General features: G+C 40.7%; 1 protein-coding gene across 6 annotated transcripts in view; it reads left to right on the top strand.

Moving 5' to 3' along the window:
* The window catches only part of CCDC34 (coiled-coil domain containing 34), a 47,743-nt gene that overhangs the window by 12,969 nt on the left and 17,287 nt on the right, over window positions 1-17,487 (top strand). For all 6 annotated transcript variants that reach the window (XM_060261076.1, XM_060261075.1, XM_060261072.1 and 3 more), the window contains exon 5: window positions 4,180-4,338. In XM_060261076.1, coding sequence (XP_060117059.1) covers window positions 4,180-4,338 — 159 coding nt within the window. The remainder of the gene's footprint in view (window positions 1-4,179; window positions 4,339-17,487) is intronic.

Raw genomic sequence — 17,487 nt, 5'->3', positions numbered from 1 at the left:
CAATTTTCTCTGTAGCCCTCATTTCTGTTGGGAATGCGGAAGCATTCAAAATGCCAACAGTGTCCACGCAGCAGTTTCTTCTGTACTTGCCTTGTTGCAGTACTCCACAGCCACTTGTTTTCCCCACACACCAGAAAGTTTTTTCTTTTTCTTTTTTAAAAAGAGAAATGATATAACTTATCACAATCTGCTAGTTCCCACACTTTATTTTTTAAAAGGGTGTAGCCCTTTTCATGGCAGAGTTATAAGGTGCAGTTATAAGGTACCGTTCCCCTTACCACTCCATAATGATAAGGGCTGGCATAGGGATCACCAGCTTTTTCTTTAATTAGAGTTGTTTCTGAGGAATGAAAAATATCCCAAGCTAATCCTCTCCCTGGCATGTAAACAAGTTTTGTTCTGTCCTGAAAACAACATGAACTAGTAAGAGCACCAGAAATGAAGCTGTTAGCAAGCAGTTCTGAAAAAAAATCCTATTTATTTATTTATTTTACAAAGCCTAGATCAAATGTTTTGCAATCTTTTTCAGGATCTTCTAGGGAGTGCACAAGGTGCTTGCAGAAGTCCACGAGTTACTAGTAGCTAACAAACAATGCTCCCTCTAAGCTGTGGAGTCTTGTGAGCAAAAATTCAATTTTGTGAGATACTGGCATTAAAGTTGTGAGCGAGTGACTTGGCTACTGCATAAATTAGTTTGCTCTGGGGCCATCCTTCCTGAGCTGAGCCAAAACTGTGAGCCAGAGGCTAAAAAACTGTGAGCTAGCTCACACGATCTCAGCTTAGAAGGAACTCCTCGCAATGTACCTTTTTGAAACCCTTGGGCTACAGACTTGTGTTAAAAAAAACAAAAGCTGAGAATTAGTAGATGAGTGAGAAAAACCTTTTTTAAAAAACAATTCCAGATTCAGTATATAGCCGGAAGAAGTCTGAGAAATTGAGAAATTTAGGGGAATGTCAGGGGAAAACCTTCCTCTTTTTTCCATTTTGGAATGAGTGGAATAAAAGACAGAATTTCATACAAAATGTGTTTCATGAAACACATTTTGTGTGTGTTACATATTGTCAAGAAGCTTCCAGCTTATGGTGACGGTATGAATATCTCCTGTCATTAACAGTTTTACTCAGGTCTTGCAAACTGAAGGACATGTCTTCCTTTATAGAGTCAATCTGTCTCATGTTGGGTCTTCTTCATTTCCTACTGCCTTCCTACAGCATTATAAATGGGCATTCCAATATATACCACAGAAATATATGCATCATTTTCAACAAATTTTTTTGTTTAAATGTATATAATTTTGGCAATGATTGTAAACAGTTTGCTAACAATTAATTTTTTATGCAACAACAGCTATTTAATGATAATACATTAGTAAAGAGTTTACTGTTTTCAGAGTTATAGAGTTTAGCTTAATATTCAAACATGCTGTAGTTTCTGAGAGAGTTTCTTAATTTACTATAGAATTCATAGTAGTATAGGGTGTAGCAGTATGGGCCTCTTTGTCAAGTACAGGGAGTATTTACCATTCTTCCTATAGAAAACAGAAGACATTTATATTTTGAAATTCCATATATATGCCAAATACTCTAATTATGTATACATTATAAACCAGGGGTGTCAAACATGCGACCCACTGGCCAAACTGCCCCCCCCCCCGAGGGCTTCAATCAGGCCCGTGGGGCTCGCTTCTCCCCGCTCCTGTCCTTACCCTGCAAAGCTCAGATGCTGCTGACCATGTCCCAGCTCCTTCTGCATTCTCTTTGCAGAGGCTAAAGCAGGAACAATGTGGCAAAGAAAATGTGGAATGGATTTCCCATTCTGGCCCATTGGCAGAGCAGACTGGAATGAGAAATCCACTCCATGTTTTCCATGCAACTTTGTTTCAGTGGAGAGGTTTAACTTCCTAGCATTCCTATGGCCAGCTGAAACTTTGAAACTTCCTGGAATTGTGTGCTTGCAAATCAAGCGTCCATGCTCTGGGTCAGCTCTGTCTCTTCTCAGTGGAGTGAGAATCAGTGCCTAGTGAGTATTCTTAACTTGGGAACCCACAGCCAAAGGGAGATATTACACAGGAGAGCCATTGCTAATCTGAGTAGACCAGCTTGCAATGCCTTGCCATTTCATATTTCCCCAGGCTGACAACATTTTATTTATTTTTCGTCTTCTGCTGTGTGATCCTTGTGCTTTTTCTTGATGTTTTATTTTAAAAATTGCATTGTAAAATCCCACTACGGTATTCCCCTGCCTTTCCATTTTAAACAAATTATTGCAAGAGTTTAAAGCATGTTTGTATGTTGTTAAAAATAATATTTTTAATTGTGTTTGCCTGTGTCCTTTATAAATATATCTCCTCTATCTGGCATTACATTTTAGGACATGCATGGCTCGGCCCCACAAAGTCCCATTTCTGTCAGATCCGGCCCTTTTTACAAATGAGTTTGACACCCCTGTTACAGTGTATTTTCTGTTGTTCTAACACTAAAGGTTATGATTTGATAGCTAAGTGTTGTATATATCTGTTTTCATCAAAATTTCAAAACAGGGTTTTCTCCATACCTTAAAAAATTCTTATGTAGTTGTCAGTCCAGACCAGAGTCCACTCTGTGTAGTATCAATGGTTTATGCCTGTGTTGTAGTCTGTACAAGCATGGAGCAATATGATGCATGCATCACTCCAGATCTCTTTAAGCATGGATATACATAACATCTGCAACTGAATACTGCAGCTTGCACCACTACGTTCACTGCTACAGTTTATAGGCACTGTTTGCAGAGATGAATATTTGTCAGAGAAGCAGCCCTTCAGGTATTGACCTAGCCCTTTATGCTTTGTGTGTTTTTGATTGGATTAAAAGCAAGAATGGGTATGCCTGCAGACTATGTTTGCATGCATTATCCTATGTAATGTGCTTGGGGGTGTAGCAATCAGAACTATTCTTTCATCCTAAGAAAACCTGGTATTTTTAGAATTAATTAATGTATAGCAGGATTGTACTGATGTCATTAATGCTAGCAAAGGGTATGTAAATTTGCATGTGATTTAAAGAAAAGATCTTATCTCTTCCAAAGACAGGATCAAAGGATATTTTTCTGAAAAGCAGACTGAAAGCACTAATTGTGTAGATTCCTAGCCTATTTATATAGGTCAGAAACTTGCTGAGATCACAAATTATTCATTTATAGCTCCAGCAGCCTATCTTTAATTATACCAAGGAAACTATTTTTCTGTTTACTGTTTATCATTTTTTGAACAAATACATTTAACTATTATATATGGAATTAATCATAACAATCGTACGCAAACTTTGATCTCCTATTTTAATAAAAGCCCTTTGAAACAAGCATGAGAAATGAGAAGAACTTTGGTAGGGCTTGACACACTTATTTGTATTCCAGCTTGAGTTTGGGTTCTATTTGACTGATTTAAGGATAAGGCCCCTTTCCAAGAAAATGGGAAACCAAGCATTGTAGGTGGTCTCTTTCATGAAGCAGTCGATACTTCAGGATACCAGAATGCCCTATTGCCTGTTTGGCATGACAAACTTGGCAGCATTCTCATCCTTAGCTCTTAAAGACACAGTATTTGTGCACTGCTAGAAAGGGTGGTGCTATCTGTCTGCCGTGGCTCATTGGAAGAACCTCTGCTTGGCATGCAAAAGGTTCCAGGTTCAGTCCCTGGCATCTTCAGTTAAAAGGACTAGTCAGTAAGTGATGTGAAAGACCTCTACCTGAAATCCTGGAGACCCGCTGCCAGTCTGAGTAGACAAAACAATACTGTCCTTGATGGACCAATTTGTCTAATTCAGTATGAGGCAGCTTCATGCGTGTGCTGATTTGCAATGCCACTTGTGTGAGAATTTAGTTCTGCTAATTTTTTTATAGAGTTGGTGGGAGGGACTGTATTCCCTCTCCCCTTTGCCCCTCAAGTTACTGCTGATGAATTCTTGCAATTTAGTCCTTGTAATTGCTTCTAAAATACTTGATAGCCTTCTGTGTTTAGCCAGTGATTTATAGGAGTATTCTGCTATTACTGTTTTTACTGTTGCCTTGCATGTAGCTTCTTGCAACATTTTTTAACAGACTCCTGATTTGACTTGATGGTTCAACACAGTGGCTGTGATTTTTCTGTATTCTGAAAAAAACTTGTTTTCACTTAAATGATTGACATCTATTTTATATAGGAAAGGAGAGCAAGGGAACATAAGCTTAGTGAAGAGATGGCAGAAAAAACAGCCAAGGAACTTGAAAAAGCACAATCAAAGGAAAAAGCAAAAGAAGTGTATGAAGAGTGGCTAAAGAAAAAGAGATCAGAAGAAGTGATGAAGAAGAAGGAAGAGAAGGTATATTTTATCCTCTTCTCAAATTATTTATATATTTATTGAAAACATATCCTATGGATCCAGGAAAATCGTCAGAAAGGAAAAGAAAATGTCTGGGTTCACAGAATCACTTGTTAAGTGTACACTGATAAAAATTAAGACTGACAATCAAATAACTTTAGTTTCATTAATTGTCATTTTAAATGTTTATCAATGTTTCCCTTTTACAGTAACACAGAAGTGAACCAAAATCAAACTAAGAAAATAAAAATGTCTTTTCATGTCTTAATGTGTTTCTTAATATATTGAGAATACAAGTGTGCTCTTATCAGTTAGGTAGCCTGTGAAAAAATTAATCTTTTTTTTAAGCAACTCTTCCATTGTTTAATGCCACTAACATCAGTCATTTCTCACATTACATTTTTAGTTTGGAATGGATATCCAAATGCAAAAATATAAGAATGTTGTTCACTGCTTCAGAGTGTTTAAAAGAAACACACACTGAATACATATACAGTGGATGAGGTTACTGTGTATTTTGTACTTATCCATCAATACATATGGAACAATAGCTTATATTAAAAATGGAATACAATTGGGTGGGTTAATTAGTCCAGCTGTGAACTCTTTGGTCTTCTGTGCAGGTGCACATTGGGACTGTGCATGTTCAGGCCTGCCGATGGAGAAGATTTTCTAGCTTTTTAGGAATAGAGAGGGCACCCCTCCCCTTGGTGCCTGCCCAGTGTTCCCTCCAAAGCCATGCGAAGGACAAGAGTTGCCCCCCCCCCCCCCATTTTGTTTGCTGCCGAGCTGAGAACACTTTTAGCTTCACTCCTGTTTTTTAGTCTATCTAATTTCTTCGTTGAATCACCAATTTCAGCTGGGTCTGATCGCGTTTTGTCTTTGTGCCTCCATTGTGGCTCAGAAATCTTTATTTAAGAAGTGCCTTCAGTGTGGCATAAAAATGCCCAGATGACCATGCTGTCTGTGTAATCTGTCTTGGGGAGGCTTGTGATGTGCCCTCCTGCTGCCTCTATCAGCAGTTTCCCCTAAGTCCAGCTAGAAAACCAGACTGTGACAATACAATAAGAACATAAGAGAAGCCATGTTGGATCAGGCCAATGGCCCATCCAGTCCAACACTCTATGTCACACAGTGCCCAATATATGTGTGTGTGCATATATATACACATATATACACACACACACATACATACATATACTGTGGCTAATAGCCACTGATAGACCTCTGCTCCATATTTTTATGCAAGCCCCTCTTAAAGCTGACTATGCTTGTAGCCGCCACCACCTCCTGTGGCAGTGAATTCCCCATGTTAATCACCCTTTGGGTGAAGAAGTACTTCCTTTTATCCGTTTTAACCTGACTGCTCAGCAATTTCATCGAATGCCCACGAGTTCTTGTATTGTGAGAATGGGAGAAAAGTACTTCTTTCTCTACTTTCTCCATCCCATGCATTATCTTATAAACCTCTATCATGTCACCCCGCTGTCGACGTTTCTCCAAGTTAAACAGCCCCAAGCATTTTAACCTTTCTTCATAGGGAAAATGTTCCAACCTTTTAATCATTCTAGTTGCCGTTTTCTGGACTTTTTCCAATGCTATAATATCCTTTTTGAGGTGCGGTGACCAGAATTACACACAGTATTCCAAATGAGACCGCACCATCGATTTATACAGGGGCATTATGATACTGGCTGATTTGTTTTCAATTCCCTTCCTAATAATTCCCAGCATGGCGTTGGCCTTTTTTATAGCAATCGCACACTGTCTTGACATTTTCAGTGAGTTATCTACCACGACCCCAAGATCTCTCTCTTGGTCATTCTCTGCCAGTTCGCACCCCATCAACTTGAATTTGTAGCTGGGATTCTTGGCCCCAATGTGCATTACTTTGCACTTGGCCACATTGAACCTCATCTGCCACATTGACGCCCACTCCCCCAGCCTCAACAGATCCCTTTGGAGTGCCTCACAATCCTCTCTGGTTCTCACCACCCTGAACAATTTAGTGTCATCTGCAAACTTGGCCACTTCACTGCTTACTCCCAACTTCAGATCATTAATGAACAAGTTAAAGAGCATGGGACCCAGTACTGAGCCCTGCAGCACCCCACTGCTTACCGTCCTCCGCTGTGAAGACTGCCCATTTATACTCACTCTCTGCTTCTTATTAATTAGCCAGTTTTTGATCCACAAGAGGACCTGTCCTTTTACTCCATGACTCTTGAGCTTACTAAGGAGCCTTTGATGAGGAACTTTATCAAAAGCTTTCTGGAAGTCAAGGTAAACAACATCTATTGGGTCCCCTTTGTCCACATGTTTGTTCACCCCCTCAAAGAACTGTAACAGGTTAGTGAGGCAAGATCTTCCCTTACAGAACCCATGCTAGTATAAACAAATTTATTAGTAACATATGGTAGCAGAATTATATCTACAACTTATAAAGAGCTTAAAATAAAAAAAAATCGTTCTACCCCATATCTTACTTTCCTCCCACCCCTCCCTCCGTTACTTGACCCCCGCCAGTGTTATTTTTTAAAAAAAAACAAATATTAAAGGTACCTTTAAACTATAAAAATCTTAATCATCAAAAATTGTCCAATGTCCTTTTATTTTCCACTCTTTCTCTACATATCTTCTGAATTTCTTCCACTCCGCATTAAAAAGTTCTAAATCATAGTCTCTTAGTTTTCTTGTTAATTTGTCCATTTCACTCCATGACATAACTTTTGTAATCCAGTCCCATTTTTCTGGTATTTTTTCTTGCTTCCATAACTGCGCATACAATGTCCTAGCAGCTGAGAGCAAGTACCATATTAAAGTTCTATCTTCTTTTGGAAATTTTTCCATTTGTAATCCCAGCAGAAAAGTCTCTGCCTCTTTGTTGAATTCATATCCCAGAATCTTAGAGATCTCTTGCTGAATCATCTGCCAAAACATTTTAGCCCTTTCACAAGTCCACCACATATGGTAGAAAGAACCTTCATGCTTTTTACATTTCCAACACCTATCTGGCATCTTGTTATTCATCTTTGCTATTTTTTTTGGAGTCATATACCATCTATACATCATCTTAAAACAGTTTTCTTTAATACTATGACATGTTGCGAGTTTCATAGAGTTCTTCCACAGATACTCCCAAGATTCCATCTTTATTTCTTTATTTACATTAATTGCCCATTTTATCATTTGAGATTTCACTACTTCATCTTCTGTAGACCATTGTAAAAGTAATTTGTATACTTTTGAGATTAATTTCTCATTGTCTCCAAGCAGAACTCTTTCCATTTCTGTTTGTTCTTTCCTTATTCCTTCGGCTTTAATATCATTCTCCATCAAGCTTTTTATTTGTTGCATTTGAAACCAATCATATTTATAACTCAGTTCTTCTGCAGTTTTCAGTTCTATTTTCCCACTTTGTATTTTTAGTAACTGGTTATATGATAGCTGTTTTTCATTAACTGTTTTAGCTGTTAACTTTATCACTTCAGCTGGCACTATCCACAAAGGTCTCCTCTCATCACCATATTTCTTATACTTTATCCACACATTTAATAGATTACTTCTTATATAATGGTGAGAGAAAAGACCATCCATCTTCTTTTTTCCGTAATACAAATATGCATGCCAGCCGAATTTTTTTCCATGGCCTTCCAACACTAAAAGTTTTTTATTTAACAGCGTTATCCATTCTTTCATCCATACTAAACAAATTGCTTCATGATACAGTTTCAAATCTGGTAATTGGAATCCACCTCTCTCTCTTGCATCTGTCAAGACTTTCATTTTAATTCTTGGTTTCTTCCCGGCCCACACAAATTCCGAAATTTTCCTTCGCCATTTATCAAACTGTTTAGCATCTTTCACAATAGGGATGGTTTGAAACAAATACATAATCCTTGGTAAAATATTCATTTTTATTGCAGCTATTCTACCCAACAAGGACAAGTTGAGCTTGTTCCACTTTAACATATCTTCTTCTATTTTACGCCATAGTTTTTCATAATTGTTCCTGAACAAATCAATATTTTTCATTGTTATCTCTACCCCTAGGTATTTAACCTTAGAGGCAACTTCACAACCCGTTAGTCTTTGTAATTCTTGTTGTCTATTTATCTGCATATTCTTGCACAAAATTTTTGATTTTTCTTTATTTATATAAAGTCCCGCCAACTCCCCAAACTCTTGTATTCTCGTTAATAACAAAGGTGTAGCTTGTATGGGATTTTCATTTATAAACATTATATCATCAGCAAATGCTCTGTACTTATAGGTATAGCCTTTTATTTGTAATCCTTCTAGATCTTTTTCTTCTTGAATCTGCATCAGTAAAATTTCAAGAGTCATTATGAACAGCAATGGCGAAAGCGGGCAGCCTTGTCTAGTACCTTTGCTGATTTTCATTTCATCTGTAAGATCTGCATTAACGCACAACCTTGCCCTTTGTTCAGAATATATTGCCTTTATCATTCTTATAAAACTTTCTCCAAGCTCCATTTTTTCCATCACTACAAACATAAAGTCCCAGTTTAAATTGTCAAATGCTTTCTCTGCATCCGCAAAGAATAATGCTACTTCTTTTTCTGGGTGTCTTTCATAATATTCTACAATATTTACAACAGTTCTAATATTGTCTCTTATTTGTCTTTTAGGAAGAAAACCAGCTTGATCTTCCTTTATAAAATTTATCAGATATTGCTTAAGTCGTTCTGCCAGAATTCTTGTAAATATTTTATAATCATTGTTCAAAAGCGAAATTGGTCTATAATTTTTCACACTTGTGACGTCTCTTTCTTCTTTGGGTATCAAAGAAATAACAGCTTCTTTCCATGTATTTGGTACATTCCCTTTAGTTCTTATTACATTCATCAGCTTCTGTAATTTTGGTATTAATTCATCCTTAAAAATTTTAAAGTATTTAGCTGTGTAGCCATCTGGCCCGGGAGCTTTATCATTTTTCATCGCGTTGATTGCTGCTTCAATTTCTACTTTTTCAATTGGGTCATTCAAAACTTTTCTCATATTTTCAGTTAAGGGCTCAATTTTTATTTTTTGTAGATATTTGTCTATCTTTTCTCTCTTTACTTCAGCACCTTTAAACAACTTGGCATAATACTTAAAAAATTCTCTTTTTATTCCCTCTTGAGTAACTACCTCTCTTTCATCTGTCACAATTCTACTAATTATTTTATTTTCCCTCTTTTTCTTTAGTTGCCACGCCAAATATTTCCCCGTCTTATTTGCTCCTTCAAACGATTTCTGCTGAAGCCTTTTCAGATTCCGTTCCACTTCTTTGCTTAACAAATGTCTTAGTTGAATTTGTAATATTGAAATTTCCCTTAGAATTTTCTTTTTTCCTGGTCTTTTCCTCAACTCTCCTTCTTTTTTCTTTATTTCATTTTGAATGTCCAATAGTTGTTTTTCTTTTTCCCTTTTATCTTTATTGTTCAAAGTAATCAACAACCCTCTCATTACTGCTTTATAAGCGTCCCAGACCATCTGGAAGTCAATATCTTCTTTGTCATTTACTTGGAAAAATTCCTTAGTTTCTTTTCCTAGAAAAGTCACTGTTTCTTTACTCTGTAGCAAATCTTCATTCAGTCTCCATCTTCTCAGTTTTTTGGACAATTTTGTAATCCACATTATTGGGTTATGGTCAGCTCCAATTTTAGGTAGGATCTCTATCTTCCTTGTTATAAGGCCTAAATCTCTGGTTCCCCACAGCATGTCAATTCTAGAAAAAGTCTTATGTCTTGCAGAAAAAAAAGTATAGTCTCTCACTTCAGGATTAAACTTTCTCCATATATCTTCCAAATTTTCTTGTTTAACTAATTCAAAAAAAGACTTTGGCAATTTCCCTTCTTTCCCATCATTTTTTTTCCCTCCGGATCTATCCAGTGAATTCTGAACTGTTCCATTACAATCTCCCATTAAGAGTATTTGATCATAAGTCAACTCATCTAACTGTTGTGTAATGTCTTTAAAAAAAGCATCTTTTGCACCGTTAGGTGCATATAGTCCCAATAACAGCGTTTTTTTCCCATTTGATGTTATCTCCACTGCTGCAAATCTTCCATCTTTATCTTTAAACACCAATTTTGGCTCCAAATCTTGGTGTTTTTTTTTTCCTTACAGAACCCATGCTGAGTCTTCCTCAATAACCCATGTTCATCAATGTGCCTACTCATTCTGTCCTTGATAATGGTTTCTACCAACTTTCCCGGTATTGAAGTCAGCCTGACTGGCCTGTAATTTCCCGGATCTCCTCTGGAACCCTTTTTAAAGATGGGGGTGACATTTGCTACCTTCCAGTCCTCAGGAACGGAGGCAGATTTCAATGAAAGATTATATATTTTTGTCAGGAGATCCACAAGTTCAACTTTGAGTTCTTTCAGAACTCTTGGATGTATGCCATCCGGACCTGGTGACTTATTAGTTTTTAATTTGTCAGTCAGTTGTAGGACCTCCTCTCTTGTCACCTCAATTTGACTCAGGTCTTTCAACACCCCAAAATTAGTGGTTCTGGAGTGGCAAATACTTCTCATCTTCCACAGTGAAGACTGAGGCAAAAAATGCATTCAGCTTCTCAGCCATTTCTCTATCCTCCTTCAGTAATCCTTTTACCCCTTGGTCATCCAAGGACCCCACTGCCTTCCTGGCTGGTTTCCTGCTTCTAATATATTTTAGAAATTTTTATTATCGGTCTTTCTGTTTTTTTCAATATGCTCCTCATAGTCCCTTTTTGCCTGCCTGATCAGTCTTGCATTTGATTTGCCACAGCCTGTGTTCCCTTTTATTAATCTCACTTGGACTAGCTTTCCACCGCTTAAAGGAGTCCTTCTTACCTTTTACAGCTTCCATTACTTTGTTTCATGCAGGCCTTTTCTTATACCTATGTGTGCCTTTCCTAACTTGTGGTATATATTTTACCTGAGCTTCAAGGATTGTAGTTTTAAATAGCCTCCAAGCTTCCCCAAGGGTTTTGACTGTATTTATCTTTTCTTTCACATGCCTCCTCATCTCAGAGAATTTACCCCTTTTAAAGTTAAACATGGTTGTGCTGGTCTTTTGGGGTCTTTTGGGGCAATTTCCTTTTTATACAAATGGTGAATTCAATAACGTTATGGTCACTGCTCCCAAGCGGTGTGATCACTTTTACATCTCTCACCAAGTCTTGGGCATTACTTAGGACCAAATCCAGGATCGCCCCACCCCTGGTAGGTTCTGTGACCATCTGCTCCATAGCACAGTCACTGAGAGCATCTAGAAACTCAATCTCTTTCTCTCGACCTGAACACATATTGACCCAATCAATCTGCGGGTAATTACAATCAGCTATTACGACACAGTTTTTACATTTAGCTGCTATCTTTAATCCTTCCATCATATTATAATCATCCTCTATCTTTTGATTTGGTGGGTGATAAACTCCCATAGTTAAATTTCCTTTTGGGCCCTCTATTTCAACCCAAAGCATTTCTAGAAGGGAATCTAATTCTTTGACCTCAGTCTTACTGAACTGTATACCCTCTCTGACATACAGAGCTACCCCACCTCCAACCCTTCCCTCCCTATCCTTCCAATATAACTTATATCCAGGAATCACCGTGTCCCGCTGATTCTCCTCATTCCACCAAGTTTCTGAAATTCCCACAATGTCTATGTTTTCCCCCAACACTAAACACTAAACATTCCAACTCACCAATTTTACTTCGAACACTTCTAGCATTTGTATACAAACATCTATAATTTCCCAGGCAAGTTAGACCTGCAGCCTTCCTCCTGCTGCCTCAAGACTTTGGCAGGCACTCCATACTGTTTGTCACCATCTCAGTGGACAACTCTGATCCATTACTCGGTAGAAAAGTAACAGCTAACCCTTCATCTCTTTGAGATGAGTCCTCCTGAACCAGAGACATTTCATCTCCTGTTGGCTTTCTGATAGGTGAGCAGCAAAGTCATCTGCCTCGCGTGAACCTGTTCCAAGGGCCAAATTGTTGTTACTTGTCCCAATCTCAAGAACCATTTGTGGCCCAATGAAGCTCTTTGGAGCAAGCAACAAAGAAGGTGCACTTGAAGATCAAACACTCCAGTAAGACTTTGGTTCTGAACTGCTCTAAGCACCCCAGTAGACTATCCAGGACTCCAGTCTGTGATTTGCCAGAACCAATACTTGTGGAAGCTACTCCTTCACCAATTCCCTGTATGCCTTTGCCTCATTTTGGGAACCCCCTTGGTTTCCCTATACAGGTGGAGAAGCTGTCTCTAGTTCCTCAATCATTGGTTCCAACACAGCAAGACAAACCATTGGCGCCTTCCCGGCCTTTTCCTCCGCAACCCTGGTGGGGTGGACCCTGGCAATTCTCTTACAAATGGAGCTCTTGGCCTGTCTATGTACTGTGCCCATAGCAATGGGATGACCTGCTCCCCTCAGATCCAATTTCCTCACACAAGTGTGCATCAGCTTCTTCTCTGGGTCCATATTTTTGCCTGGGATCTCCAACTACCAATCAACAGCATGTATTCAGTTCCAAACAGGAGGGGGGTTACTGTCCTGACCCAGGCTCAGAATTAGCTATCAATCCCTCTCCTGATGCAGCAGTGTGAGGTACCATGCCAGTGTCATCAACTGAGAATCAGGATCTCTTCTCCAAACATGATTAGGATGGCTAAGTCCCTTAGACTTGAGGTTATCTCCTCCAACCTGAAGCCCAAGTATAAGATTCTCTCAGTGCTTTACTCTGACACTCCTACCTTCATTGCCTTTCCTGTCCTGGAAGATTTTCTCTACGTGGCTAAGAATTTGTGGGGAGAACTGTCCTCTATTCTGTCTACATCCTGCAGAATGGAAATCTTTATAAAGTTAGACAGACAGATTGGGATTTCCTTTTTACCTATCCTTCCCTTTCCTCTTTGGTCACAGAGGAGTTTCAAGCCAAACACTGTCATGGTTCCCACTCTGCTCCTGTGAATAAAAAGCCTGCGGGATTCAGGCTAAGGGCTGGAAGGTCTATTTGGCCAGTATGCTGAATTTTAGAATCATGAGTTATCAGGCAATAATGGCTGCATATCAGTTCTTTCTTTGGAATTGGGTGGCTCCATGCTTTGACTCACTTCCTGAGGAGCATCACTCAGTGGTCAGGCTCTTGCATGCTGAAGTGACATGTCTGTTCAAGCAGCAAATGAATGCAGAAAAGCATGTAGCAGACTATTCTGTAAGACATATGGCATCTGGCACTGCCTTCTGGCACTTTGTGTGGCTGTGTTCTATTGCTCTGCCTCCATACACATGCTAAAATAGAAGACTTGCCCTTTGAAGGATAACAGTTATTCTCGGTCAGGATGGATGATACCTTGGAGTAAATCAAAAGAACAAGCAGATGGCAAGTTCCTTGGGTATGACATCTGGTCATTGCAACCCATTAGACAATGCTTCCCTTTGAGAGATTGCACCTACCATCAGCCGAGGTATCAGAAGAAGACCCTCCTCTTCTTATGTTGGACATGGCTGCCATTTCTTGGCCCAGTCACATCGCAGGCATTGACCTTCCAGAGCCAGGCTGAAGCCTCCCTAATAGTGCTCTCTTAAGGAGCAGGGCGAGAAGGTACTGTTTTGACTGTACTACAGAAGGACAGACTTGCTCCATTTCTTAGTGAGTGGCAGAAGATCACATCTTATGCCTGGGTTTGGCTATTATTAAAGGAAGTTACAAGTTGGAGTTTTTACAGAAGCCTCCTTTGGGCTGTCTCCTTCACCTGTTTGCCATGGTGTTAGAAGTTGCTTGAAAGGGTTCTGTTTAGTCAGTTCCTAGTTCTGTAGTTGCCGGGGGCTTTTACTCCCACTGTTTTTCTATCTCTTAAGAATCGTGGCAGTCTACACTTCATCCTCGACCTCCATAACCTAAACAAGTTTTTGCCTATTAGAAAGTTCTAGTTTGAGCCTCTTTCTCAAGTGTTGCAATTGTTAAAATTAAATTGGTGGTTTGTAGTTTTGGATTTAAAAGATGCTTATTATCGGTGCGTGTGTGTGCAGAGTGAGGAATAGAGAACCGAACAATAGTAAGCTCCGGAAGGAAGGTGAGTCACACACCAGCACCTAGTATTAAAACAGTGTATTTACAGGATATATACAAAGCTACTAGTGCGGTGACAAACATAGATCTGAGCGACAAAGTGCTCCGCCAGCATCCACCTCTCGAGTGAGAGAACTACATACAGGCAATGCAGTCCTTATATATATACATCAGCCAATCAAGGCAGTCCATATACTTGCTGACTCCAGCAGGTACTTTCCCTTAGTCATTGTCCAGCCAGAACCGGCTTGCTGACAAGGTTACGCTGACCTGACCTGTCAGATAGATCCACCTGCTTCTTCCTTGCTGCTGTCAGGCTATGGAAGGAGGACTCCGCACACTGACACACCTCCTAGTCCGACGTACATAGCACATTCAGGTATATCACAACTTTACACCTTTTACAATGCTTACAATGTTCATTCACATGCAGATACATTGTTCACCAGTCAGCAGTATTTTCATCATACATACATCATACATTTTACACTTTGTCGTCTTTCCCCCAAACCCAGGTACTTATTTACACCTCAGTCCTGGTCTGGCATTGAGTTCTGGCACTTTGTCATAGACTCACTTTGCCGTGCTCTATGCTCTGAGCACCAAGCCTGCCATTCTGCTGCTCTCTTCTTTAACATCTCCCGAAATCCTTCAGGCTCAGGCACACTGACCAGCTTTATTTCTGGACACCTATATCTCACAGGAGGAATGCCTTTCGTTGCTCTGGAGGACACCCGTGGCCCCTCACTTGTACTGGGCTCACTCACACTGGGTTCACTCCCTCTGGGCTCACTCGTTGCCACCTCCTGAGCTGGAGATTCTGGCAATACCACCTCCTGACCTGGAGGTTCTAACGATACCACCTCGTGACCTGGAGATTCTGGCTCATGCTTTATCTCTCTATGCTCTGCCGCAGAGCTGCTGTTTGCACACGGCAGCAAAACAGTTTCACTTCCAGTGCCGTGCAGTTTTGCCCAGCTGCTCTGTTCATTAAAACTTGCAGAACGGCTATAGGTGATTTTAGCCCTCTTATCACAAAACCGATAAGATTTAGTTCCTGGCTTGTAGCCCAGGAAAGTCAGGCAAATCGCCCGGTCACCTCCCTTTCTTCTGTTCTTTAAGGGAATATTAACCCATGCCCGGGTACCAAACACCTTCAGAAATTTTAGGTTAGGCAGCTCTCCATACAACCTTCGATAAGGTATGTCACATGTAGCCCTAGTCCATACCCTGTTATATGTATAAGCTGCAGAATGCATGGCTTCTGCCCAATACACAAATGGTAGACTGGCATCTTCTAACATTGCATACATATACCCCTGAAGGATGGCGCCATGCCTCTCTGCTAGATCATTTTCCTGTGGGGTTGCTGGGTTTGCTAGCCTCTGAGCAATCCCTCTGCTTTCTAGCCAGTGTTTAAAGTTATTCGAGGTAAACTCTCCCCCACGGTCTGATTGAATAGCCTTTATCTTTAAGTCTAGCTGCCTTTCCACAGCCTTTGCCCACTGTGTAAAGCATTTAAACACGTCCGACTTATGTTCCATTGCAAACACCCATGAGAACCTCGAGTGGTCATCGGTTACCACTAAGCAGAACCGTTTCCCCGAATGGCTTTTGGGAAAAGGCCCCAGGACATCTAGATGGAGCAGTTCTAGAGCCTGTTTTGTCTCCCTAGTGCTTTGCTTTGCCACAGCACAAGCCTTGCTTTTTGTCTTCTTACAGAACTGGCAGTCTAAAAAGCATTTACACGGTTTGACTTTTAGATCTAGCATCATTTGCAGGGTTTTCTTTAGGGCATGAAAGCCACAGTGCCTCAGCCTGCGGTGAATTAGATGAATATATCTGTCATGCACTGGCACGTTGGTGACCTGAGCTGCATGGACAGACGCACCTCTAAGCACATAAACATTCTCAGCCCTGATGCCAGTAGCCAGCAACTTCCCCCCACCTCCAAGAATTTTACAACATTCCTTTGTAAACAGTACTTCAAAGCCATCATCAATTAAAGCACTGACACTAAGTAAGTTTGATCTTAGAGTGGGAACACACAGTACATTTTGGAGCTTACACCTTAATGAGGGAAAATCAACACCCCCCACGCATTCCACAGCAGCTGACGACCCATCAGCTAGCCGCACGTGGGAGAGATTGGACCTTTTAATTTCTCTCAGCAGGCTTTTCTCATAGCAGAGATGACTTGTAGCACCGGAGTCTAAAATCCACTGCGACCCGGCACTCGCTGCTGATGACGTAACCAGCTGGGCTTCCTCCTCACAGCTGCTTGTGGTAATCTGTCTCCGCTGCCCCTGACGACGTCTCCTCCCAGCCTCGGGACAGGCACGCAAGAGGTGCGATGCAGATCCACATTTGTAGCAACGCTTCACAGCCAATGCTCTCGGCTCTGTCTCAGGCTTTGGCTGCTTGCCAGCAGCACAAACTGGCTCCTGCTTGGACACTTTCCCAGACGCTCCTGCAGACACATGCTCACCAGCCGACACTCCTGGATGGATTACAGCTGCCACTCGCTCCTGGTAATCATAAAGATGTGCACACACATACTCCATCGTTAGTGCAGCCACATCCACCGTCTCCAACGAGGTAATAAGTGGAGAGAACTCCGGCGGTAGAGATGATAACAGTGTGTAAACCCTGTCATCATCAGCAATGATCTTACCCTGGGTCTCCAGTTCAACAAAACAGTCTGTTAAGTTCTTGATGTGCTGCCTCACACACCCTCCAGCCGGCATCAGCGTGCGGAACATCTTGCGTGTCAAGGCCATTAGGGAGCCTGCAGTAGTTCTAACGTACACACCACTGAGTGCATCCCACGCAGCCTTCGCAGAGTCCTTGCCACGCACATAGATAAGCTGGTCATCTCCAACAGCCAGCACTATATTTGCAAGTGCTTTTTCAGCCAACACAGTCTCGGCTGGAGATAATACAGCAGGGGGGTTACTCACGAATAGCCATTGACCCTCACGCTTCAGGAAATGCTCCATCCTCAGGCTCCATACTGCGTAGTTGGCAGACGTAAGCTTCTTCACGGCCACGGCAAGCTGTTGCTGAGCCATCTCAC

This window comes from Heteronotia binoei, chromosome 21 (assembly GCF_032191835.1).
Source record: "Heteronotia binoei isolate CCM8104 ecotype False Entrance Well chromosome 21, APGP_CSIRO_Hbin_v1, whole genome shotgun sequence".
Taxonomy (NCBI): domain Eukaryota; kingdom Metazoa; phylum Chordata; class Lepidosauria; order Squamata; family Gekkonidae; genus Heteronotia; species Heteronotia binoei.
This window is presented reverse-complemented; position numbering and strand designations above follow the sequence as displayed.